The sequence below is a fragment of the Dendrobates tinctorius genome, unplaced genomic scaffold, assembly GCF_039654945.1.
Source record: "Dendrobates tinctorius isolate UK_male_01 unplaced genomic scaffold, ASM3965494v1 ptg000091l, whole genome shotgun sequence".
NCBI classification, from domain to species: Eukaryota; Metazoa; Chordata; class Amphibia; order Anura; family Dendrobatidae; genus Dendrobates; species Dendrobates tinctorius.
The window spans coordinates 1,113,069-1,139,584 of NW_027361759.1; the positions used below are offsets into that span (position 1 = coordinate 1,113,069).

A 26,516-nucleotide genomic window follows, 5' to 3' on the forward strand; every position below is an offset into this window, starting at 1 on the left:
TTGATTGTGCATGTGATTGCATGAATCACGACACCTGTTAAATGTGAAGAAGGTTAGTGGTTTCACTTTTTGTATTGCAATGGTGTTCTATTTCAACGATGAACACCATTTATGCACTTACCAATGGTAGACTAATAAAACTAGAAATTAAATTTGGATTAACTCTGGAACCAAAAGGGGTGTGGGTTAAGTTTGCATATTAAAAATGTAACCATTTAAAGAGAAAATAGTATTCAGGGAAGGAAATCCATTTTACAATTTTGTCACTCAAAGCTTTTTTTTACTGTTCAATGAAAAATATTATAGGGTAATTTTAATGTACTTTCTGCATCAATATCTACGATGGAAGCCATTGAATGAGATGAGAACCTTCTTTGTTTATTTCTGTGAAATAGAAAGCTGCCTCAGTCATATGACGATCACTTCACAGTTATCGTGTTGGATTTTGAAAAAAGTTGAGTAAACTTGTCTTTATTTGGCTACAACTGTAATAATGAACTGTGACACTGTGTTCATTTTATTGACTGTCATGAGAAATGTGACTTTTAAAAAAGGCATTTATAACTATTTCCCTGATCCATTTATTGAGTGATCTTAAAAACCCAATAACTTTATACCAAATATTTTTGTTATTTGTAATAATTGGAATTGTAAAATGCATGACATAGAACCTGCCTATGCAAAAGCATGGTAAAACCATGATGATCTCAATGAATACATTCAATTTATGTACCATGCATAGTTTAAAACAGGCTGAAAGAAGGAAGAGGAATATTTGCCATCTGTTCACATTGCACAGTGGGCAACATTAAGTATCCTCTCAGCTATGCAAAGCACAAGCTTGCTCTCTACAGCTATCAATGCATTTCTTCTGCCCCTGCTTCACAAATTCTGTATTTCTCATTACAGCAAAGATCAATCATTGTCTCTTAGATATCACTTGTGATTTGTCTTTCAAAAGTTCTTGCTTATTTCCCAGGGCCTTGCTTAAGAATGCAGTTTTATTGATTATTTGCTAATTTAACAAAAAGTACACAATGTGCAGAACTTATAATAATGTCTTGGGGCTCAGCAGTTGATCATATTTCAACAAATATGACAGAATAAGGTATTTGTAAATTTCATACATGGTTTGGTCTGGTTTGGATTATTGATTTCCCTACCTGTACAAGACCCTGAAATATAATGAATGAATATAGAGAGAATGTAAAATATCCTCTACTATAAAATGTTACCTATTGTTTAATAGGCTTGTCTCACTTACCAAGTACATTTTACTTAATAGATCTTAGAACAATAATATGTTCCACAATTGGAATAAAACTTTCCTGTATTGAGATAATCTTATAAATGTGCCCTTGAGATGCGCTATGCAATGGCTTTGTCCGAACATGTATAGCTGCTCCAGTTCATGGTCGGGACACACCACAGCTCCTGGCCAGGGAGGGGAAGCATAAGTCACTTGTGACAGCCAAAACAGCAGGGGTTTATAGCTGCTGTTTTTTTATTTAACACATTCCCTTTCTGTTTTATCACAAGAGTAAAGGCCCCTTTACATTTAGCGATGCACCAGCGATCCCGACAACGATACGACCTGGTCAGGATCGCTGGTGCATCGCTAAATGGTCGCTAGTGAGCTGCCACACAGGCAGCTCTCACAACGATGTAGTGACGCAGCAGCGATCGTTACTTACCTTTCAGACGCTGCGATCCTGATGTCCTCCTGCCCGCGGTCACGCGTCGCTCGTCGGCGCCAGCAGAAAGCGCCCGACGAGAAATGGACGTGGACGATCTCGTGTGATCAGCGACAGACAGCAGGGGAGCCCGTCGGAGGTAAGTATCACACATATCGATATCGCTAGCGATATCGCTTCTGCGTCACAAAATCTGTGACGCTTTAGCGATATCGCTAGTGATATCGCTATGTGTAAAGGCCCCTTAAGTGTTTCTGCCATGTCACTTATCCTAATCAAAGTAATGGAAATGTGGATATTAACTCCACTGCTGAATAAGACATCAATCCAGACATAATAAAAGAAGGATGGTGATTTATTCTGCGAGTTTCTAAGTATGTAATTACTTCTTCCTCAGGAAATTATCAAATGTATTACCATTGGTACCATATGGTATTAACTATAGTGTCGTTGGTCAATTCAAAAGGTTACTAACCTAATTATTTAAGAAAATGAAAGCAAGATATTATCTGTCTTAAGAGAATATCTATGTGTGCTGAATTACTGAGCAACTGCTAATGCACAGAATTATTATGCAACTAAATGATAAACTTAACGCAAATTTTCCCATCTAAATTTCTATTTTCATCTGTTAAAGTGAGATTAATAACCAAATAACTCAAAATGTACAAAAGCACATGTCTGCCATTTCAAAAAAATATCAGTAATCAGTATATCCACCCTTCTTTTCAAAACAGTCATTAGCCTTCCATCCATGGAGTATATCACTTTCATAATGTGTTAGAGATCAACTTTTTGGGCAGCACCAACCCTTACCTCCCAGTCAATGTTCATCGAGAGGTACTGTTTTCATTCAATGTAAATCTCCAGTATAAGAAGTGCCCAAAAGTTGTCATTAGGGTATAGGTCAGCTGTGCACACAACAGGCTCACCAGAGTTAATGTACAAGGCTAGGTGAGAGGTGATGTCATGAACGAGCTCAGGGAATCCATTCAGTATACGCACACAGGTAGTGTCCAGCATAAGATTTGGCTTTAGTAAAATGCGGGTAGGGATTATTTAAACACCTGAACAGAAAAGGGCTTTATGACAATAAGCAACTCTTTTGTGGGATTCAGAAATAATTGTGCATTAATGTCTGGTTATATTCAGAATCTCAGGGATTTGGAATGTGTGTGTGGGGAGGGGTTTGTGTCTCAAAGCTCTGCATGAAATTTAGAGCATAAAATGGCAACTGAGAAGACAAAATGGATCCTGATTTCCCACAGAGCCATATCATTATTCCTTCATCTTTAAGACCCTTGCTGAATAGCCAAATGGTGGAGTACTTTGATGAATATAATGGTGCATGCATTGTCCTATAAAAAAATCATTTTCTTGGAAGATTAAGACTTGTACCTGAATCACTGCTTATAAAAAATGTGTTTTAAAATCTGGCAGTAGGTTTGGGAGTTCATTTTGAGTCCATCCTCAACCTGAAATGTTCTAACTAGCTCATCTGTAATAATACTAGCCCATAGCTGTACCCCACATTCACCTAGCTGGTGTCTGAGTCAAAGTGGAGGTCTGTTGCCTGTTACTGATCCAGCCATGGTCACATGCATCTAGTCCATCAAGAGTCACTCTCATCTCATTGGTCCATAAAACTTTTGAAAAATCTGTTTTCAGATATTTCTTGGCCCAGCCTTTACATTTCAACTTATCTCTATTGTTTAGTGTTGGTCAAGTTTAGCCTTCCTTAATGTGGCCATGGCTCTGAGCATATGTCCTATATACTTTCACTAGCGTCTGATGTTTCATGAGTTAGAGACAGTCCTGATATCTCTATGCATTGGTGGCAAAGCTCAGTTTAGTATTTTCTGGATGTCATTGTTTCTGAGTAGTCACATATCTTATTGTTACGGATGGTCGTGTTCTCTTACTCATAGCCATTGAGCTATTATAGGCATATATGCGTGCTTTTAAATTTATACGCCTATTCCTTTATATATTTCTGTAGCCTTGGGGCTTGCACCTTTGTGCTTCATTGTATGTTTTGTTCTTGCTCCTTGGTACTCTAATTATTGTGTTGTAAATATTTCGGTATTTTTAATTATTATTAATAAAATTTATATTTTTTATATATTTTTGATCTTGCTCCTTCATTTGCTCTTTTTGCAGTTCTGGAATATGACAGCACTGGAGAATAATGAGTTCCATGTGACCTCACATTTGATTCTTACAAAAGTTTTTGCAATTAACGTGCATCTTTTTCTCAACTTTTTTTGTGACCCCGTTGACTAACTGCAACAAAACTTTTGATTGTTCTGTCATCACACCCCAAGATTTTAGTTTTATCAAGAGTTCTGTATCCCTCTGTAAGACTTTTAACAATTCTGATGTTTCAGAAACAGATAAATATCTTTTATTGCCACATTTTTCTTAAGGAAAACAAATTGTTAATATTTCAGCACATCTAATGGTGTTGATATCCTTAGGCCACATCCTTACTTATTACACAAATACACATCACCTGATATTCTTCAAATGCATAAGCATTCAAGTTGATATACAGTAGCTTAGTGTTTGGAAATATGCATAAAAAACACTCACTTGCCTAATGAGTATATATGTATTTTGAAGTTCTAGACTATATATTTTCTTTTTTAAATGCATATTCAATTGTCATTGATATTTTTAGTATGTCTCTTTAGATGCATCACAAGAAGTTCTGTCATAACAGAATGCTTTTGCCTTTGTATTTCAGGCTACATTAGCAACTCATTGCTCAAATGCCTGTGTTCCATAATTTTCATATTAATGAAAGACATTAAAGAATGAAAGAAGATTTACTTAGCTTAGACAATTTAAGCCCATGGCATGTTTTGATCTAATACTTTGCTCAAAATTAAAGCAACTTATGAATACGTCTTGCTGATTATTTGGTTCGAAAGACAAGTACAATATGTTAGTAAATTGGGGAGCAATGTTACTGGACTATTTCTCCTAAATGAAAAAATATGTGTTAAACAATAATTGCAAAAACAATTTTATGATTTTTTTTTTCCCAGTATTAAATTTTTACAGTTGACCTTTCTTAAAAAAATGGTTTCTTGTTTGCTGTCCAGACTATATTAAAGAGTAACTACTAACTTAATTTTCTTCTTGATATTTAATATTTAGCAGACACATGAATTTCCTGCAGATTGGTGGGGGTCCGGGTCCTGAGACACCCATCGATCATGCAATAGGACCCTTTACTACAGATTCAACAGAAAACACAGGTTTTTAAAGCGTTAAGCTAAAGAAAAATACATTTTGAATAAGCATAAATTGGAAAATAGTGTGCCAGGCTTGGGACTAAATTTCCCCCATTTTGTCGATGTCGTAGACCACGGTCTCAGACAAAATATTAATCTTACCTCATAGATACTGCATTCCCAATAATGTGCTGTTTATGCTTCCTATTGGCTAATTCTATTGAATAGGAATCAACTGATAAAATATTCTTTAAATAAAAGATACCTGTACAATACTATTCAATCTCAAATGACATACTGATTTGGAATATTCAAGGAGCAGCAAAAGACATTCAAAGCTATACTGAAAATTTTCGTATGCACACTTGGTCAAAATTGTTTGTACCCCTCGTTTAATGACAGAAAACCCCACAATGGTAACATAAATAACTTGAATCTGACACAAGTAATAATAAATCAAAAATGTATTAAAATGAACAAATGAAAGTCAGACATTGCTTTTCAACCACGCTTCCACAGAATTTTTTAAGAAATAAAACTCATGAAATAGGCCTGGACAGAAATGATGGTACCCTTAACTTAATATTTTGTTGCACAAACATTTGAGGCAATCACTGCAATCAAACGATTCCTGTAACTGTCAATGAGACTTCTGCACCTCTCAACAGGTATTTTGGCTCACTCCTCAAGAGCAAATTGCTCCAGTTGTCTTGTGTTTGAAGGTTGCCTTTTCCAGATGGCATGTTTCAGCTCTTTCCAAAGATGCTCAATAGAATTTAGGTCAGGGCTCATAGAAGGCCACTTCAGAATAGTCCATTGTTTTCCTCTTGGATGTTTTTAGCTGTGTGTTTTGGGTCACTAGGCTGGGTTTACATTACGTTACAGCAGTCCGTTAGACGGACTGCATTACACCACGGTGTAACGCGGTGTAATGCAGTCCGTTAATGCTGCCATTCAGCCCCATTGTCGGGCGCATCACAACACATGCCATAAAGCGGCAGGCGTTCGTGATGTGCAGTCATTCAGTGACGGAGCCTCGGACGCGAGCTGCAGCATCTGAGGCTCCGTCACCGCTAGCGCAGATGAAGCATCTGCACTAGCGGTATAGCATAACGCATATCGCGTTATGCTATAGCGTTAATGCAGCCCATCAACGCTATGCATTGAACGGGCTGTGTTAATGCAATGTGAACCTAGCCTAATCCTTTTGCAAGACCCATGACATGTGACTGAGACCAAGCTTATTGACACTGGGCAGCACATTTCTGTCTAGAATCCCTTGATAGTCTTGAGATTTCATTGTACCCTGCACAGATTCTAGACACCCTGTGCCAGATGCAGCAAAGCACCCCCAGAACATAACAAAGCCTCCTTCATGTTTCACAGTAGGGACAGTGTTCTTTTTCTTGATATGCTTCATTTTTCCATCTGTGAACATAGAGCTGATGTTCCTTGCCAAAAAGTGCAATTTTTGTCTCATCTGTCCATAAGACTTTCTCCCAGAAGCTTTTTGGCTTGTCAGCATGTAAATTGGCAAATTCCATACTGGCTTTTTTATAATTTTTTTTCAACAATGGTGTCCTCCTTGGTCGTCTCTCATGAAGTCCCATTTGGCTCATACAACCATGGATGGTGTGATCTGACACTGAAGTTCATTGAGCATGAAGTTCACTTTTAATTTGTTTAGAAGTTTATCTGGGCTTTTTTGTTGCCATTCGTATTATCCATCTCTTTGATTTGTCATCAATTTTCCTCCTGCGGCCATGTCCAGGGGGGTTGTCTACATTCCCATGGAGCTTAAATTTCTGAATAATATGTGCAACTGTAGTCACAGGAACATCAAGCTGCTTGGAGATGGTCTTATAACTTTTACCTTTAACATATTTGTCTATAATTTTCTTTCTAATCTCCTGAGACAACTCTTTCCATCGTTTCCTCTGGTCCATGTTGAATGTGATACACACCATGTCACCAAACAGCACAGTGAGTATCTGTATCCCTCTATAAAGGTCCACTCACTGATTCCAAGATTGTAGACACCTGTGATGCTAATTAGCGGACACACTTTGATTTAACTTTTCCCTTTTGTCACATTATTTTCAGGGGTACCATCATTTCTGTCCAGGCCTATTTCATGAGTTATATTTTTTTTAAATTCTTTGTAAGCATGGTTTGAAAAGCAATGTGTGATTTTCATTTGTTCATTTTCATAATTTTTTTATTTATTATTAGTTTTGTCAGGTTCAAGTTATTTCTGTGACCATTTTGCGTTTTTCTGTCATTAAACGAGGGGTACCAACAATTTTGACCTCGTTTGTATACTCGTGTATTAGTCAAATTTTTCAGCACATTTTTTTGTGCTGAAAACACCCCCCTTGGCACTCTTGTTGGAATCTAGTATCAACAAACTGTTATTGAATACTGTATCTTTCAAAACTGTTGTTGTACAAAATTACGCAATGTATTTACAGGTTTTATTTCTAATATTTTCAAATTGTATTTTATAACCAAAATTTATATATAACATATCGTGTGTTTGCTTGTTTTCTTACAGAAGTTGCAAAGAATCAATACTTCTCACAGTTGTGCAACCATACCCAGTAAGTATAACAAGAAATAATGTTTTACTTTTGATGTTTGTTGCAATAATACTTGTTACAATAAAGCTTATTGGACTTGCATTATCAGTCTGCATTCACTCGACTGTATTTTTGGTCCAAGTGCTGTCCATGGAAACAAAAATCTGACCTCTCGCGGACAGCACTAGGTCCAATATTATGCAATTGAGCTATTCAGATTACAGTTTAATATGGACCAAATATCTGTGTGAAAAAAAGATCATGGCATGTACTAGTCTTGTCTTCTGAAGTCTATGGGTGTGTGCAGAAAAAAAATTAATTATCCAAATAGAATCCGATTTTTGCGGATATGTTTCCATTACTAACATCGGAAACTGCGTTTAGTCTTGTAATTTTATTCACTTCTGATGCATAAAAATGACTGCCACACGGATGACAATAAAGGCAAAAATTGTCTGCTTTTCTGGATGAAAATCATCTGATTTTTTTACACGCTTATTTTAATTAGACTTTCTCAGTAACAGTTAAACAAAACCATGTAATCAACAGCTTTTTGTAAAGCAATAAAATTAATATCGTGCAGAAATAAAGAAAACAAAGGTGAACGTAATACTAAGGCTGGGGTCACACATGCATATGTCCTGTCATGCGAGAGAATCGGGCCAATTATGTTAATGACACCAAGATCAAACTACGTCAGAGTTTGATCTGAGTGTCCCTGTGATTCTCTGGCATGAGGAAATCGGAGCACAGGTGCATGTTCTCCATTGCCAGCTTGGATGACATCCGAGTGTAATCTGATGTTTCACACACACTTATAGGCTTGAATGGGTGAGTGCGATCCAAATATTGGATGCACTCACATCATGTTGCGATTGTTCTCTCATTCCAAATCGGTATGAAAAAAAAATCTCAGATCTGAGCTGCCCCATAGAATAACACTGGTCCGAATGCTATGAGATAAAACCTTGCATAGCATTCTCCTGTGTAATTCGCTTGTGTGAACGAGCCCTAAATGTCTATTTAATTCAATAATCTCATCACTTTTCTAACATACTTCAATAAAAAATTCCCCACCATTCCCTCTCTACGCTAACTTACAGTCTGCTTGCTTTTTTTTTGCTCCCAATGATGTTTTGTTTGAGACCCACCAGTGCATGTTGGGATATTTACACGGGACATCATCAGGGAGCTAGGGCAATGACTGCTTGCCACGTTATCTCCTTATGATTGGCAGTGACAGTGCGCTCTCTTGCTGCCTCATCACTTCTCTTTAGGGCCCCGTCACATATAGCGATCTCGCTAGCTAGCGAGATCGCTGCTGAGTCACAAGTTTTGTGACACAACAGCGATCTCACCAGCGAGATTGCTGTGTGTGACAGTGATCAGCGACCGGCCCCTCTGCCGGTATCGCTGATCGCTGTAGGAAACCGCTGGACATTTCTTTTGTCGCTGGTCTCCCGCTGGCCAGCACGCATCGCTGCGTGTGACAGGCGGGAGACCAGCGATCTGCTGGTAACGTGTGTCCCTTGTATACCCGATGTGTATGTTAGTTACCAGCTCCCTCCATCAGCGCGCTGGTAACTAATGAACACAGCGATGCCGCGCGCTCGGCGTCGCTGTGCTGATCGCTGGTGAAGCTGTCTGTGTGACAGCTCACCAGTGATCACATAGTGACTCACCAGCGATTCTGACACGTTGATATCATTGTCGGGATCGCTGGTGAGTCGCACTGTCATTGTGCATTCAAAGGAATATAGCGCAGGGAGCTCATGCTGAGCATGCATCAGAGTTTACAACTAATGTATGTTCATTAGAACAGGGACTATCCAAGCTCCCTGAAACGGATGTAATGGATGACCTTTTGTTTCATGGTGGGGACAGCAGTTGCAGTAGTGACCACAGCTCTTTGCCCCCTGAAGACATCTCATTTGAGTATCCCAGCATGCACTTGTGAATCTCAGGTAAAATGTCATTGGAAGTTAATAAGAAAAAAGCAGACAAGATATCAAAATAGAGGTAACATTAGGGAATTTTTTTATTGAATTTGAAACAGATTATATTGCTAAATTAAATAGATATACTGTACATTTAGTATGAAATTCTGCTTTGGCTTCATACCACCTCTTTAAGTTTAGCTGATTGGTTCAGCCCTCCACAGCAGTCACATGTGGGCCCTTTGAAAAATTAATTGCCAAACCCTGCTCTATAAAGTTGAAGAGTTGCTAACAAGATCCCAATCATCTATACTGTATATCACACATATGGCCATTAATTTGAGTATTAGATATTCCATGTAAGAGAGCTACAGCTGAAAAAAGCAGATAATAAGATTTCTTCCTGGCAAAGCCAGCTGTCAAGGATGTTAAAAGTTTTTTCTGTGATATATATGTACACTGGCCCAAAAAAATAAAGGGAACACTAAAATACCACATCCTAGATATCACTGAATGAAATATTCCAGTTGCAAATCTTTATTCATTACATAGTGGCATGCATTGAGAACAATAGAAAATAGAAATGATCAATGTAAATAAAAATTAATAACCCATGGAGGTCTGGATTTGGAAGGATACTGAAAATCAAAGTGGAAAATCAAATTACAGGCTGATCCAATTTCAGTAGAAATGGTTGAAGACAAGGAAATGATGCTCCATAGTGTGTGTGGCCTCCACGTGCCTGTATGACCTCCCTACAATGCCTGGGCATGCTACTGATGAGGTCGTGGATGTTCTCCTGAGGGATTTCCTCCCAGACCTGGATTTAAGCTTCAATCAACTCCTGGACAGTCTGTGGAGCAAGGTGGCGTTGGTGACATGATGTACCGGATGTGCTCGATTAAACTCAGGTCTGGGGAACTGGCAGGCTAGTCCATAGCATGAATGCCCTCATCCTGCAATAACTGCTGACACACTACAGCCACATGTGGTCTGGCATTGTCCTGCATTAGGAGGAATCCAGGGCCAACCGCACCAGCATATGGTCTCACAAGGGGTCTGAGTATCTCATCTCGGCACCTAATAGCAGTCAGGCTACCTCTGGCAAGCACATGGAGGGCTGTGCGGCCCTCCAAAGAAATGCCACCCCACACCATTACTGACCCACTGCCAAACCGGTCATGCTGAAGGATGTTGCAGGTAGCAGATCGCTCTCCACGGTGTCTCCAGACTCTGTCACATCTGTTACATGTGCACAGTGTGAACCTGCTTTCATCTGTGAAGAGAACAGGGCACTAGTGACAAATTTGACAAGCCTGATGTTCTGTGGAAAATGCCAAGTGTCCTGCACAGTGTTGGGCTGTGAGCACAACCCCCATCTGTGGACGTCAGGCACTCAGACCATCCTCATGGAGTCGGTTAATAAACCGTTTGTGCAGACACATGCATATTTGTGGCCTGCTGGAGGTCATTTTTCAGGGCTCTGGCAGTGCTCCTCCTGTTCCTCCTTGCACAAAGTCAGAGGTAGTGGTCCTGCTGCTGGGTTGTTGCCTTCCTGCTGCCCCCTCCATGTCTCCTGGTGTACTGACCTGTCTCCTGGTAGTGCCTCCAGCCTCTAGACAGTACGCTGATAGACACAGCAAACCTTCTTGCCACAGCTTGCACTGATGTACCATGCTGGATGAGCTGCACTACCTGAGCCACTTGTGTGGGTTGTAGAGTCTGTCTCATGCTTCCATGAGTGTGAAAGCACAACCAACATTCAAAAGTGACCAAAACATCAGCCAGAAAGAATTGGTACTGAGATGTGGTCTGTGGTTCCCACCTGTAGAAACACTCCTTTATTGAGTGTGTCTTAATAATTTCCAACAATTTCCATCTGTTGTCTATTCCTTTTGCACAACAGCATGTGAAATTGATTGTCAGTGTTGCTTCCTAAGTGGACAGTTGGATTTCACAGAAATTTAATTTACTTGGAGTTACTTTATGTTGTTTAAGTGTTCCCTTTATTTTTTTGAGCAGTATATATATATGTATGTATATGCACACAGCTCTGGCAAAAATTAAGAGACCACTGCACAGTTTTATAAAAATCAGCTTCTCTACATGTCTGACAGTCATTCCATTTCAGTGTCAGTTGAATTCCAACCAGAGTACACATCATTCTACTTGATGCGCTTCTGATTAGGTGATCACCTGAACCAAATCTTATTTAGCAAAGGAAAGTATAAGAAACTCTGCTATGGTGTTCACAATCCTCTTGCAATAGGACAAGCTGGATGGCAAAACAAGCGCTAGTAATATCCCAAAAGTAATAGGAATGAAAAAATAACTTTTAACCATGCCAAAGGAGTTGAAAAGAAAAGACTTGTTGCCTCCATCCTTAAAATATCTAAGATAACAGTCCAATATAACATGGTCAAGCAGCAGACATTGGGGACAATAAAGCTACAGACCGACGGAGGGCAAAAACGACTCTCCACTGATGACCATCATCTTATTCGAATGTCCTTCAGCAACCACAGGATGACATCAAGTGACCTTCTCTGATGAGTCTAATTTTCAGCTTTGCCCAATACCTGTTTGTCTAATGGTTAGACGGAGACCTGGAGAGGCGTACAAGCCACAGTGTCTTGCACCCACTGTGAAATTTGGTGGAGGATCAGTGATGATCTGAGGATGCTTCAGCAAGGCTGGAATTGGGCAGGGTAATCTTTGCGAAGGACGTATGAATAGGGATTTGGATATTTCACCCCCCAGCAGTTCGACCCCGGGTACGTTTCACCCCCGCACATTTCGTCCCCAGCATGCAAAATTATAGTGGCAAAATATGCAGGGGAGAAATGTACCTGGGGGCGAACTGCTGGGGGCAAATTGCTGGGGGCGAAACTTCCTATAGCCGGAGATTGGGCTTTACAAGACAGGGTTCTCATGTGGTGGTCCTTCATCAACACATTGATTGACCTAGCTGTGTGGCATGGCGCATTATCCTGCTGGAAAAACTAGTCCTCAGAGTTGGGCAACATTGCCTGAGTAGAAGGAATCAACCATATTTCCAGAATAATCTTGTATGCGGCTTGATTCATACGTGCCATACCACACAGCTAGGTCAATCAATGTGTGGATGAAGGAGCACCACATCAAAACCCTGTCATGGAAAGCCCAATCTCCACACCTGAACCCCATTGAAATCCTCTGGAATGTGATCAAGAGGTAGATGGATAGTCACAAGCCATCAAAGAATAACTACTTAAATTTTTGTACCAGGAGTGGCATAAGGTCACCCAAAAGCAGTGTGAAAGACTGGTGGAAAGCATGAAAGCTGTAATTAGAAATCATAGTTATTCCACAAAATATTGATTTCTGAACTCTTCCTGAGATGAAACACTAGTATTACTGTTTCTAAATGATTATGAACTTATTTCCTTAGCATTATTTGAGGTCAGCAAGCACTGCCTTTTCTGTTATTTTGATCATTTCTCATTTTCTGAAAATAAATGCAAAATTTAGTGCTTGGAAATTCGAAGACATGTTGTCAGTAGTTTATAGAATAAAAGAGCAATTTAGATTTTACTCAAAAATATACCTATAAAGAGAAAAATCAGACAAACTGAAAATTTTGCAGTGGTCTCTTAATTTTTGTCAGAGCTGAATATATACAGTGGGGGAAATAAGTATTTGATCCTTGCTGATTTTATAAGATTGTCCAATGACAAAGATATGAACTGTCTATAATTTGAAGGGTAGGTTAATTTTAACACTGAGAGATAGAATATCAAAAATAAAATCCAGAAAATCACATTGTATAAATTATATAAATTTATATGAATTTGCAGTGAGAAATAAGTATTTGATCCCCTACCAACCATTAAGCGTTCTGGCTTCTACAGACCAGCTAGATGCTCCTAATCAACTTGTTACTTGCATTAAAGACAGCTGCCTTACATAGTCACCTTTATAAAAGACTCCTGTCCACAGACTCAATCAGTAAGACTCTAACCTCTCCAACATGGGCAAGACCAAAAAGCTTTATAAGGATGTCAGAGACTTGATCATAGACCAGCACAAAGCTGGAGTGGACTACAAAACCATACGTAAGATGCTGGGTGAGAAGAAGACAACTGTTGGTGCAATAGTAAGAAAATGGAAGAAATACAAATTGACTATCAATCAACACCGATCTCACCTCATGTGGTATCCTTGATCATGAGGAAGGTGAGAGATCAGCCTAAAACTACACGGGGGAACTTGTTAATGATCTCAAGACAGCTGGGACCACAGTTGCCAAGAAAACCATTGATGACACACTAGGCCGTAAAGGTTTAAAATCTTGCAGTGCCCGCTAGGTCCTCCTGCTCAAGAAGGCACATGTGCAGGCACATCTGAAGTTTGCCAATGAACACCTGGATGATTCTGTGAGTGACTGGGAGAAGGTGCTGTGGTCAGATGAGACAAAAATTGAGCTCTTTGGCATAAACTCAACTCGCCGTGCTTGGAGGAAGAGAAATGCTGCCTATGACCCAAAGAACACCATCCCCACTGTCAAGCATGGAGATGGAAACATTATGTTTTGGGGTTGTTTCTCTACTAAGGGCACAGGACCACTTCACCGCATCAATGGGAGAATGGATGGAGCCATGTACCTTAAAATCCTGAGTGACAACCTCCTTCCCTCCACCAGGACATTAAAAATGGGTCGTGTCTGGGTCTACAGCCAAGGCAAAAAAGAAGTGGCTCAAAAAGAACCACATTAAGGTCATGGAGTGGCCTAGCCAGTCTCCAAACCTTAATCCCATAGAAAACTTATGGAGGGAGTTGAAGCTCCGAGTTGCCAAGCGACAGCCTCAAAATCTTGATGATTTAAAGATGATCTGCAAAGAGAAGTGGATCAAAATTCCTCCTGACATGTGCGCAAACCTCATCATCAACTAGAAAAAATGTCTGACTGTTGTGCTTGCCAACAAGGGTTTTGCCACCAAGTGTTGAGTCTTGTTTGCCAGAGGGATCAAATACTTATTTCTCACTGCAAAATGCAAATACATTTATGTAATTTATGCAATGTGATTTTCTGGATTTTATTTTTGATATTCTATGTTGCAATGTTAAAACTAACATATCCTTAAAATTATAGACTGAAATTATAGACTGTTCATGTCTTTATCAGTGGGCAAACTTACAACAAGGGATCAAATACTTATTTCCTTAACTATATATTGTGAGGTAGCGCTGTCATTTAAGTAGGGAATCACTCGCTTGGCAGCCACAAAATCAGATCCGGCACAGGTTTTCCATAAGCCAGTCCATGCGGTTTATTAAACATCATAAACCATGACCAGCAATATATAAACGGCATAGCATCCATGACAGAGCTTCACTCTGTTTGCAATGTCCAATACGCAGGCTTTTCAGACTCACAGTTATATCTCACCCCGTCAGGGTTCTCTCATGGCTGCTTCTCCATACTGCAGACATTCATTCCCTCCAGGGAACTCTCAGACACTTGCAGCCATTAAACACCGCATCCACACGTGCTGTCAGGCAGGAAGCCCCATCTCAGCGGGACCTTCCACACTGGACCAACCAGGTCCAAGCATTCACCCCCTGTGACCTACCCTGGCCACATTATATGGTTCATAGCCACGCCCACCGGGTAACATGACTCTGACCTCATCACAGGTCCTTCAAGCATTTACACACTCTTTCCAACAGTGCTTTAAACACACCCCCTGGGTGGGTTTGTAGGTAACCAGGTCTGCCCATCTCTCTAGTTACCTGGAGACTTCTCCATTACACATTGAAACAACACCTCAGCAATATCATTGCTGAACAACACATAAGTCTCCATCCCAAAGCCACCCACTTTGGGATACATAACGGTCATTCCGTCTTCTGCCATTCATCCTTTCTCCTGGGACATCCACACAGCGCCCCCTAGCGGACTCAGTGGTTACTACACCACATAATATATAGATTGCAACTGTTACATTACAGTTTATTCTGTATATATTGTTTTCAAATTATTTTAATTTATTTCATTTCCTATTTAATTAATTATACATTTAATGTTCTATGTTGTGTCTTTTTTTTTAAGTCACCAAAATCAGCATTTATTAGTGCAGCAAAAAAGGCAAGATTGAAATCCAATCCAGTCAAAGTTCGGTTTTCTGAGGAAGTGATCATCAATGGACAGGTTTCCGTAAGTGTTTTGAACCTAATATTCATTATGGGGTTTCAGGGTAACTATTAATTGTTGGTGCCATTAGTGACTATGTTATTAAAATGTATCTTTTACAATCTATTCTCACTATGTGTAGCCTCATGCACACAGTAAAAATTAAAGGGCTGTTCTCATCACATCAGGATATCACATTGCTAGAGTATATGAGAGAAATTGCACAGGGGGAAATACTGACGTGTAGCCACTCATACAGCTAACCTGTATGAGGGGGGATGGCTGTGCAAAATTAAAGCTGCATACAGATAATCCCTTTAAAGCTCTTGCATACTGTACAACAGCTTAGCCTTATACTATATAACATAATGAAGACACAATGGTTTAATTAATTTCCTTATTACTTAAATTTAATGGTATGAATACCAGAAATATGGGCATTTTCTTTTCTATGCACAGTTTTTAATTATAAGCCTGATCCAGTTATGTTCTTTCTAATTCCAGATTATATTTATAGCATACCCAATGATATATAACACCAGTTTCAGATTGTTTTTAAAAGATAAAACTGCATTTTGCATATTGTTATACCCTCACTTTACATTATTAGATTAATCTATAACATTTGGTCAGATGAATTAACCCCTTCCCGACCTTTGACGCCACATAGGCATCATGAAAAGTCATGCCAATACGACCCATGACGCCTATGTGGCGTCATGAATTGATTGCCCCCCTGCGGGTCGGGTGACTGGGGTCACTGAAAGATCACCTGACCCGCACACAGAGGACACTTCAAAGTTAACCCCAGGGGGCGTGGCTTAGCCCCCATGTGCCTACGATCGCTCTGATTGGCTGTTAAAAGTGAAGCAGCCAATCAGAGCGATTGTAATATTTCACCAATGAAATTTGATGAAATATTACAATCCAGCCATGGCCGATGCTGCAATAGCATCGGACATGGCTGGAGACACCGATCAGACCCTCCCCACCGACTAACAGCGCCGATCGGCTGTCGCCACCGACTGATGGCACCGATCAGCAGCCGCCGTCATAATCTGCCCCTCTCCCCTTCCATCCGCTCCCCCCGGCCTTCCGACCCCTCTCTCACCCTCCACGGTGCCTCCGACATCCCTCTGGCCGTCCCGGTGTCCTGCCGTCTTGCACCAATGACACCGCCATCTTGGAAAATGGCGGGCGCATGCGCAGTGCGCCAGCTCGAATCTGCAACCTGCAGATTCATTCATTTATTTTGATCACTGTGATAAACTCTCACAAATAAAAAAAAGTAAATCACTGCCCCCCTTATCACCCCCATATGTAGGGACAAATAATAAAATAAAGAAAATATTTTTATTTTTATTTTTCCATTAGGGTTAGGGCTAGGGTTAGGGTTAAGGTTAGGGCTAGGGTTAGAATTAGGGTTAGGGTTGGAATTAGGGTTAGAGTTAGAAATAGGGTTAGAATTAGGGTTAGGGTTGGAATTAGGCTTACGATTGGAATTAGGGTTACAGTTGGGATTAGGGTTAGGGTTGGAGTTAGGGTTGGGATTAGGGTTAGGGTTGGAATTAGGGTTAGGGTTGGAATTTGGGTTAAGATTAGGGTTAGGTGTGGGTTGGGGTTGGGATTAGGGTTAGGCTTGTGGTTAGGGTTGGAGTTGGGACTAGAGTTAGGGGTGTGTTGGGGTTAGGGTTGGAGATAGAATTGAGGGGTTTCCACTGTTTAGGCACATCACGGGGTCTCCAAATGCGACATGGCGCCACCATTTATTCCAGCCAATTTTGCGTTCAAAAAGTCAAACAGTGCTCCCTCCATTCCGAGCCCTGACGTGTGCCCGAACAGTGGTTTACCCCCACATATGGAGTATCAGCGTACTCAGGAAAAATTGCACAACAACTTTGGGGGTCTAATTTCTCCTGTTACCCTTAGGAAAATAAAAAATTGGGGGCTAAAAAAATTATTTTTGTGGAGAAAAAATTATTTTTTATTTTCACGTCTCTGCGTTATAAACTTCTGTGAAGCACTTGGGGGTTCAAAGTGCTCACCACACATCTAGATTAGTTCCTTGGGTCATCTAGTTTCCAAAATGGGGTTACTTGTGGGGGGTTTCCACTGTTTAAGTACATCAGGGGCTCTGCAAACTTAACATGATGCTCACAGACCATTCCAACAAGATGGCATTTCAAAACGTCACTACTTCCCTTCCGAGCCCCAACGTGTGCCCAAACAGTGGTCCCCCCACATATGGGGTACCAGCGTACTCAGAACAAACTTGACAGCAACTTTTGGGTTCTAATTTATCCTGTTACAAGTGTGAACATAAAAAATAGCGAGCTAAAAAATCATTTTTTGAGGAATAAAAAAAAAAAAAAATTTTTCACTGCTCTGCGTTAAAAACATCTGTGAAGCATCTGGGGGTTCAAAGTGCTCACTATGCATCTAGATAAGTTCCTTAGGGGGTCTAGTTTCCAAAATGGGGTCATTTGTGGGGGAGATCCAAAGTTTAAGCACACAGGGGCTCTCCAAACACTACATGGTGTCCGCTAACGATTGGAGCTAATTTTCCATTCAAAAAGTCAAATGACGCTCCTTCCCTTCTGAGCCCTGCCGTGTGCCCAAACAGTGGTTCCCCCCACATATTGGGTACCAGTGTACTCAGGACAAACTGGACAACAACTTTTGTGGTCCAATTTCTCCTGTTAGCCTTGTGAAAATAAAAAATAGCGGGTTAAAAATCATTTTTGAGGAAAAAAAATTATTTTTTATTTTCACTGCTCTGCGTTATAAACTTCTGTGAAGCACTTGGGGGCTCAATGTGCTCACTACACATCTAGATAAGTTCCTTTGGGGGTCTAGTTTCCAAAATGGGGTTACTTGTGGGGGAGTTCCAATGTTTAGATGCACAAGGGCTCTCCAAACGTGACATGGTGTCCGCTAACGATTTGAGCTAATTTTCCATTCAAAAAGTCAAATGGCGCTCCTTCCCTTTCGGGCCCTGCCGTGCACCCAAACAGTGGTTTATGACCACATATGAGGTATCGGTGAACTCGGGAGAAATTGCCCAACAAATTTTACAATCCATTTTATCCTGTTGCCCATGTGAAAATGAAAAAACTGAGGCTAAAAGAAAATTTTTGTGAAAAAAAGTACTTTTTTTTTACGGATCAATTTGTGAATCACCTGGGGGTTCAAAGTGCTCATTATGCATCTAGATAAGTTCCTTGGAGGGTCTAGTTTCCAAAATGGGGTCACTTGTGGAGGAGATCCAATGTTTAGGCACACAGGGGCTCTCCAAACGCGACAATGCAACCGCTAAATATTCCAGCATATTTTCCATTCAAAAAGTCAAATGGAGCTCCTTCCCTTCTGAGCCCTGCCGTGCACCCAAACAGTAGTTTGTGACCACATATGAGGTATCGGTGTAATCAAGAGAAATTGCCCAACAAACTTTGGGATCCATTTTATCCTGTTGCCCTTGTGAAAATGAACAAATTGTTGCTAAAAGAAAATTTTTGTTGGAAAAATTAAAATGTCCATTTTTTCCTTCCAGGTTGCTTTAGTTCCTGTGAAGCACCTGAAGGGTTAATAATCTTCTTAAGTGTAGTTTTGAGTAGCTTGAGGGGTGCAGTTTTTAAAATGGTGTCTCTTTTGGGTATTTTCTGCCATATAGATCCCTCAAAGTGACTTAAAATGTCAGGTGGTCCCTAAAAACATGGTTTTGTAAATTTTGTTGTAAAAATGAGAAATCGCTGGACAACTTTTAACCATTTTAACTTCCCAGCAAAAAAAAAAAAATTGTTTCCAAAATTGTGCTGATGTAAAGTAGTCTTGTGGGAAATGTTATTCATTAACTATTTTGTGTCACATAACTCTCTGGTTTAACAGACTAAAAATTCAAAATTTGAAAATTGCGAAATTTTCAAAATTTTCGCCAAATTTTTTTTTTTTTTTCACAAATAGACGCAAAAATTATCGACCTAAATTTACCATTAACATGAAGCCCATTAGGTCGCGAAAAAACAGGCTCGGAATCACTAGGATGCGTTGAAGCATTCCTGAGTTATTACCTCATAAAGGGACACTGGTCAGAATTGCAAAAAATGGCCAGGTCATTAAGGTCAAAACAGGCTGGGTCATGAAGGAGTTAAAGTTCCTCGTCTGTTAGTTTGTGTCATGTTCAATATATGACAGATACTCCTGATGACAAAAATTATACTCACACCACTGCCCCACTAGATCTTCTTAACCATTGTCCAGTTTAGTTTTGATCTGTTAAAGAGGTATTCCTGTTGTGAACTCATTTTCTGGTCTGCCTCTGGTTTCTGGTGAGGGAACTGTTTGTGCTTACAGAGGAGTTGTGAGTTCTCTTTCCGGGCTCCCTCTGGTGGTGGCAGGAGGTAATGAAGCTGATCTAATTAACAGAGACCTGCCACCTGATAATGAGGATGAGGAGTGGACATCAGACAGCCAACTCCCTATTCCCATGCTGGTGATTTTTTCCTGCCTCCTGAGGCAGGGTTTTTTGGCGTGATTGCAGACAGTATCTTTCCTTTCCTGTCCTTTCTAGTTAGAGTGGGCCCCATCGTTTGCTCAGCCTATTTTCCTACCTGTGTTTGTGCTTTCATCTTGTTTCACCGTCAATACATGTGTGGGGGCTGTCTATTCCTTTGGGGTCTGCTCTGGGGCAGTTTAGATTTCCCCTTTTCTTGCTTTAGGTTTATTTAGTCCTCTGGCTGTGACGAGGCATCTAGAATCATCGTAGGTACGCTCATCGGCTGCTGTTAGTTGTGTGGTTAGGATCAGAGGTCTGCAATCCGCGTAGTTACCAACCTCTCTGGTTTTCTGTGACTTAGCTTGGTTTTGTTTTCCTCCTCGGTGACCCAATCATAACATATTCCCATCACATAATTTTATGGAATTCTGCTAAGTTATGATAAAACAAGTGAAGTGCACCAGTCCCTCCTGCAGCAAAACAACCCCACAACATGATGCTGCCACCCCCGCGTTCCACAGTTGGGATGATTTTCTTAGGCTTCCAAGCTTCTTCCTTTTTCCTCCAAACATTACTATGCCCTCAATTTTAGTTTCATCAGACCACAGGACAAAAATTAAGTTCTTTGTTTCTGCGTGCATTTGCAAACATTACTCTGGCTTTTTTATGTTTTTTTTTGGAGTAATGACTTCTTCCTGACAGAGTGGTTTTTTAGCCCATGTTGATACAGTACTGGTTTCACTGTAGATATTGACACAATCTTTCCAACTTCCACCATCATTTTCACAAGGTCTTTTGCTTTTGTCCTTGAGTTGATATGCACATGTCAGACCCAAGCACGTTCATCTCTGGGACACAGAACCCATCTCCTTCCTGAGTAGTATGATGGCTGGACATTCCCATCTTGTTTGAACTTGCTTTTATTTGTTTGTACAGATGAACATGGCACCTTCAGATATCTTGAAATTGTACGCAAGGATGAGCTTGACTTGTGCAAGTCCACAATTCTCTTCCTGATATCTTGACTGATTTCTGAGTCTTTCCCATATTGCTACACAAAGTAGCAGTGTGTTTCAGGTGTGCAATAAAAGCTCCACAGGTGTGTCTCTAATTAACTCAGAAGGTTCCAAACACGTGACATTATCATATGGGCAGTCCAGAATTGTTTAAAGGCATAGTAATCTTAATGTATGTAAACTTTTAACTTTGCAGTAAGTAATAAAAATGCCTTAAAACATTCTCTCTCTCATTATTCTGGCATTTGGCAAATATTAATAATTATGTTAATCCTAATTGACAAAACGGGAAAAGTTTATTCTGATGTCATGTCAGATATTGAGAAAAATATGCATACGAGTCTTTTTATATACAGTGGGTATGGAAAGTATTCAGACCCCTTTAAATTTTTCACTCTTTGCTTCATTTCAGCCATTTGGTAAATTCAAAAAGGTTCATTTTTTTCTCATTAATGTACACTTTGCACCCTATCTTGACTGAAAAAAATCAGAAATGTAGAAATTTTTGCATGGTGGGACTCAGAATCGAATAAGTGACGTTTTGGATGATGGAACGGTCTGCGAGTGTCATGTTGCATTTACAGAGCCCCTGATGTGTTTACACAGTGGAAATCCTCCACAAGTAACCCCATTTTGGAAACTACACCCCTGAAGGAATTTATCTAGAGGCATAGTTTTATAATATTGATTTATAATGCTTTTAGTTTTACTGATGTATGAATTTATAATGTAGTGTTGTATGTAAGATGTGCGGTGCACATCAGATAATAAAAGTGTGTTGTGTCAACAGGGAATAAGCTAATTTTATTAATTTGTGGATGTGTGGTACACTTTGAAACAATCCTTAATGCAAAGGCCATTTTTCTCAGGGCAGGTTTCACAATGGTAAATTGTGTCCTTTCAGATTCCCCTCTTGGAGCATACTCTGCACCATTTTTGTGATCATCCTGTCCTCGCAGTTTGGGGAACTTGTCCTGGGAAACGTTGACCTGGGACAATATGGGCACTATCAGATTCAGAAGTACTGGAACCCTCACTTCCCTGAGTGCCAAACATTAGGGCCTTGATGATTTCCTCCTGAAACTTAAGGAAGGTCCCAATATTGCCTGCAGATCGGAACAGCACAAAAGCATTGTACAGTGCCATCTGTACAATGTGCACAGCCAATTTTTTGTACCATACTTTGGCTTTTCGCATGGCACTGTATAGTTGGAGGACCTGATCTGAGAGATCTACACCCCCATGTACAGATTGTAATCCAGGATACAATCTGGCTTTGGGACTTGTGTTGTGGTCCCAGTGACAAGGGTGCTGTTGGCACGGTGTATGGTGGTCAAGATAAGGACATCCCTTTTGTTGCTGCATTGGGCTCTGGTTTCACCTTTCCTCAGCGTTTGCCCAATTAGCGGCTTAGGGAGGCCTTGCTGATTTTTTCACACGGTGCCACATGCAGCTGTACCTCTGGCAGAGAGGGTCTTGAAGAGCAGGATGCTGGTGTAAAAGTTATCAATGTAGAGGTGATAACTCTTATCCAGCAGTGGGTGCAGCAATTCCCACACAATTTTCCCACTCACCACCAGGACGGGGGGGCATTCAGGGGGGTTAATCTGGGTGTCCTTCCCCTCGTAGACTCTAAATCTGTGAGTGTACCCTGAGGTACTCTTGCACAGTTTGTACAGCTTTATTCCATACCTGGACCTCTTACTAGGCAGGTATTGTCAGAATTTTAGCCTCCCTTTCAAGTGAACGAGAGATTCTTCAATAGCGATGTCCCTCTGGGGTATGTATGCCATTGGCCGAATTTTATGTAGACGATCAAAGTTTGGATCGTATCGGAAAGGACACTGTGCATTATCACTATAATGCAAACATTTTTGGATCCCTTCAAATTGTGTCCTTTTCATGGCCATGGGGAATACCGGTGTAGTGTAGAGAATATTAGTACTCCAGTATTGCCGAAGCTTTGGCTTTCGGATTTTGCTCATATGCAGCACAATTCCCCAAAATGTCACCATCTCTGCTGCATTTACGGGGGGTCTATCTGGTGAATTATGACGTGGGATTTTGGGTGAAAAATTGCTAGGCATACAGGTTTGTCTGGGCCACCATAAGATTTATTTAATCACTGAAAAAGAATTTGAAGAAGTCAATTTCAGTGAGGCCTGTGGTGTCAAACTTGATTCCTGAGCTACTGCTGAAATCCGTAATGACGAGCTGATAATTTTCGGGGGGTGCAATCCATATCGATTTCTGCAGGAGTTGCCTGGGTCCTAGGTCACCTTGTTGGGGTTCTTCCTCACTAGATGAGGAGGAGGAATAGAGGAATGTGGGACCTTCCTCACTGGCTGAATCCGTGTCGGACGCAAGGAAGGCGTAAGTTTCCTGGTGAATAGTACCTTCTTGACGAATGGACCATTTTTTTATATTTTTCCAAACCCCGGGGATGTGTATGTAAGTGATGCTTTTACACGTGTAATGTGTGGGGCTTGTGTATAGGGTACTATTTATTATAACAAAACTGAGCGAAAAAGTAGAGAGAAAAAATGTAGAAGAAACAAGAAAAAATTGAAAAGAAAAATCTGATGTAAAAAATAAGTTTGTATAAAAAAAGTATAAATTTACCCTACGCAACTACCGTATTTTTCGGACTATAAGACGCACCGGACCATAAGACGCACCCTTATTTTCAGAAGGAAAATAGGGACAAAAATAATAATGTGTCAAATGGGGGTCCGTCTTACAGTCCGAATTCAGCTTACCTGGGAAGGGATCCGGCACAGGTGGAGAAGTAGTCACAGGGGTCATTCAGTGGTCCAGGCTCGTGCAGTGGCGGAGGCTCTGTGCTGGGGCAGCTGCACTGGGGTGGGTGGGCTGTGCTGGGGAAGCTGTGCTGGGGTAGGGGCAGCTGTGGCAGGGGCAGCTGTGCTGGGGCAGGGGCAGCTGTGCTGGGGCAGGTGGGCTGGGGCAGGGGCAGCTGTGCTGGGGCAGCTGTGGCAGGGGCATCTGTGGCAGGGGCAGCTGTGCTGGGGCAGGGGCAGCTGTGCTGGGGCAGGTGGGCTGGGGCAGGGGCAGCTGTGCTGGGGCAGCGGTGGCAGGGGCAGCTGTGGCAGGGGCAGCTGTGGCAGGGGCAGGTGGGCTGGAGCAGCTGTGCTGGGGCAGGGGCAGCTGTGGCAGGGGCAGCTGTGGCAGGGGCAGCTGTGCTGGGGCAGCTGTGGCAGGGGCAGCTGTGCTGGGGCAGCTGTGGCAGGGGCAGCTGTGGCAGGGGCAGGTGGGCTGGGGCAGGGGCAGCTGTGGCAGGGGCAGCTGTGGCAGGGGCAGGTGGGCTCTGCGGTGCGGTGGTGGCAGTGGGCTGTGCTCCGGTGCAGGGGCGGCGGCTCCGCCGGTGTTTCTTCGCAGCCCGGAGGCCCCCGCACACCCCTTGCTGGGCGCCGCCATGTTGCGGTGGCCTCCGGGAGCATGGATGCCGGCAAGATGGCCACCGGTCTGGGGACGGCGCATGCGCAGCTTCAGATCTCGTGCCGAGATCTCGGGGGACGAGATTCAAATCTCGGCAATGAGATCTCGTCCCCCGAGATCTCGGCACGAGATCTGAAGCTGCGCATGCGCCGTCCCCGGACCGGCGGCCATCTTGCCGGCGTCCATGCTCCCGGAGGCCACCGCAACATGGCGGCGCCCAGCAAGGGGTGTGCGGGGGCCTCCGGGCTGCGAAGAAACGCCGGCGGAGCCGCCGCCCCTGCACCGGAGCACAGCCCGCTGCCACCACCGCACCGCAGAGCGCCGCCCGCTGCCACCACCGCACCAGGTACCGTGCATTGCGACCATAGATGCACCCCCCACTTTCCCCCAAAATTTTGGGGGAAAAAAGTGCGTCTTATGGTCCGAAAAATACGGTAATTCTTTTTTTTTGCAAAAGAAAAGCGAACGCCACTAACAGTGTAACGTACGTTCCCCTAATGCACTCGCTAAAACTTAGACTACGCAACTAATAATTTTATTTGCAAAAGAAAAATGAACGCCACTAACAGTGTGACACACGCTCCCCTAATGCACTAGAGATTACCCGGTGTAGCAGATTTTTTTTTTGCAAAAATAAAAAGACGCTACCTCCCTACCTATAAAACTACTCTGAACTATTTTTTTTTCTAAAAGATGATCGGCCGTCACTAACGCTGTGACGCCAGCTACACCAACTCGCTACCACTAAACTACGCTGTACAAGACTGGTCATCACTAACACTGTGACGCCAGCTAATCTATGTCTAAAACTACACTGTACTAACTTCTATTTTTTGACTGTGATGTAAGCTATGCTAACTAGATAAAAAAAGAAAAATTCCAGTGGCGCAGTCTCTGATCAGCAGTTATACTGATCAGAGTGCTGTGGACACAGGAAGAGCATGAAAGCTCTGTGCAGGACGCCACGCACACAAAAAAAGTGCACTAAAAATTAAATTGGAGGGGGGAGGGGGTAGGAGGGGTTCTGGAACACGGATGGGGGGGACTGGGAAAAGGGTTGTTATCAAACACTAACGCCGGCTACGCTACCTTGCTACGTCTAAAACTACGCTGTATTAACTACTATTATTATTTTTTTCTAAAAAAAAAATGGGACGTCGCTTAGATGTCAGAGTGTTGCGAACACAGGAAGAGCACAAATGCTCTTTGCACACAAAAAAAGCACAAAAAAGTGTGCTAAATATTCAACTGGTGGGGGGCACTGGAAAAGGGATGGGGGATTGGGAAAGGGCTGGGGGAGGTGCTGCTGCTGTGATCACGGGAGTCACAAAGCAGGCAGATCACAACACACAGCAGAGAGCACAGAGCAGGAAGCTGGAGCAGAAGCTGAAGATGGAGGCAGGAGATCGCAGGGGAGGTCACACTGCCACCAATCGTTTCTTTCACTCAGGTACAGAGAGGGGCTTGGAGAACCTCTCTGCATGCCAAATCTGAGGTAAAGATGGCGTGCAGGGTGGTGATCCCTATTTTAGGTTAACCCCTTCGGCGCTGATTGGCTACAAACTACTGTTCAGCCAATCCGCGCCATAGGGGTTAATCTGGTGAGGCGACGTGGTGATCACCCCACCCACTGTGACTGCTGTGATTGGTGCTGCGTCACACAGCATAGATCACAGCATGTCACTTTTTTTTTGTTTGTTTGTTTTTTTAACTTTATTGTGACAGCAGCCATCGGAATCCGATCACCGTGTGGTGACCGGAAAATGGTGGCACCATACTAGTACTGCGGCAGGCACAAATGCGGTTCGCGCAGCGCAGTACTTTTACGGCGCATGTCGCGAAGGGGTTAAGGACTTCATTATCTCACAAGTGATTATTAGTACATAAAATATAGATGTCATTATTTCACTGATTTCAAAATCATTATCATC

At 41.9% G+C, this 26,516-nt stretch overlaps 1 protein-coding gene across 5 annotated transcripts in view; it reads left to right on the forward strand.

Annotated features, from left to right (window-relative positions):
- The window catches only part of FRMPD4 (FERM and PDZ domain containing 4), an 808,734-nt gene that overhangs the window by 686,278 nt on the left and 95,940 nt on the right, over nt 1-26,516 (forward strand). For all 5 annotated transcript variants that reach the window (XM_073586154.1, XM_073586150.1, XM_073586151.1 and 2 more), the window contains 2 exons: nt 7,488-7,533; nt 15,541-15,645. In XM_073586154.1, the coding sequence (XP_073442255.1) occupies nt 7,488-7,533; nt 15,541-15,645 (151 nt within the window). The remainder of the gene's footprint in view (nt 1-7,487; nt 7,534-15,540; nt 15,646-26,516) is intronic.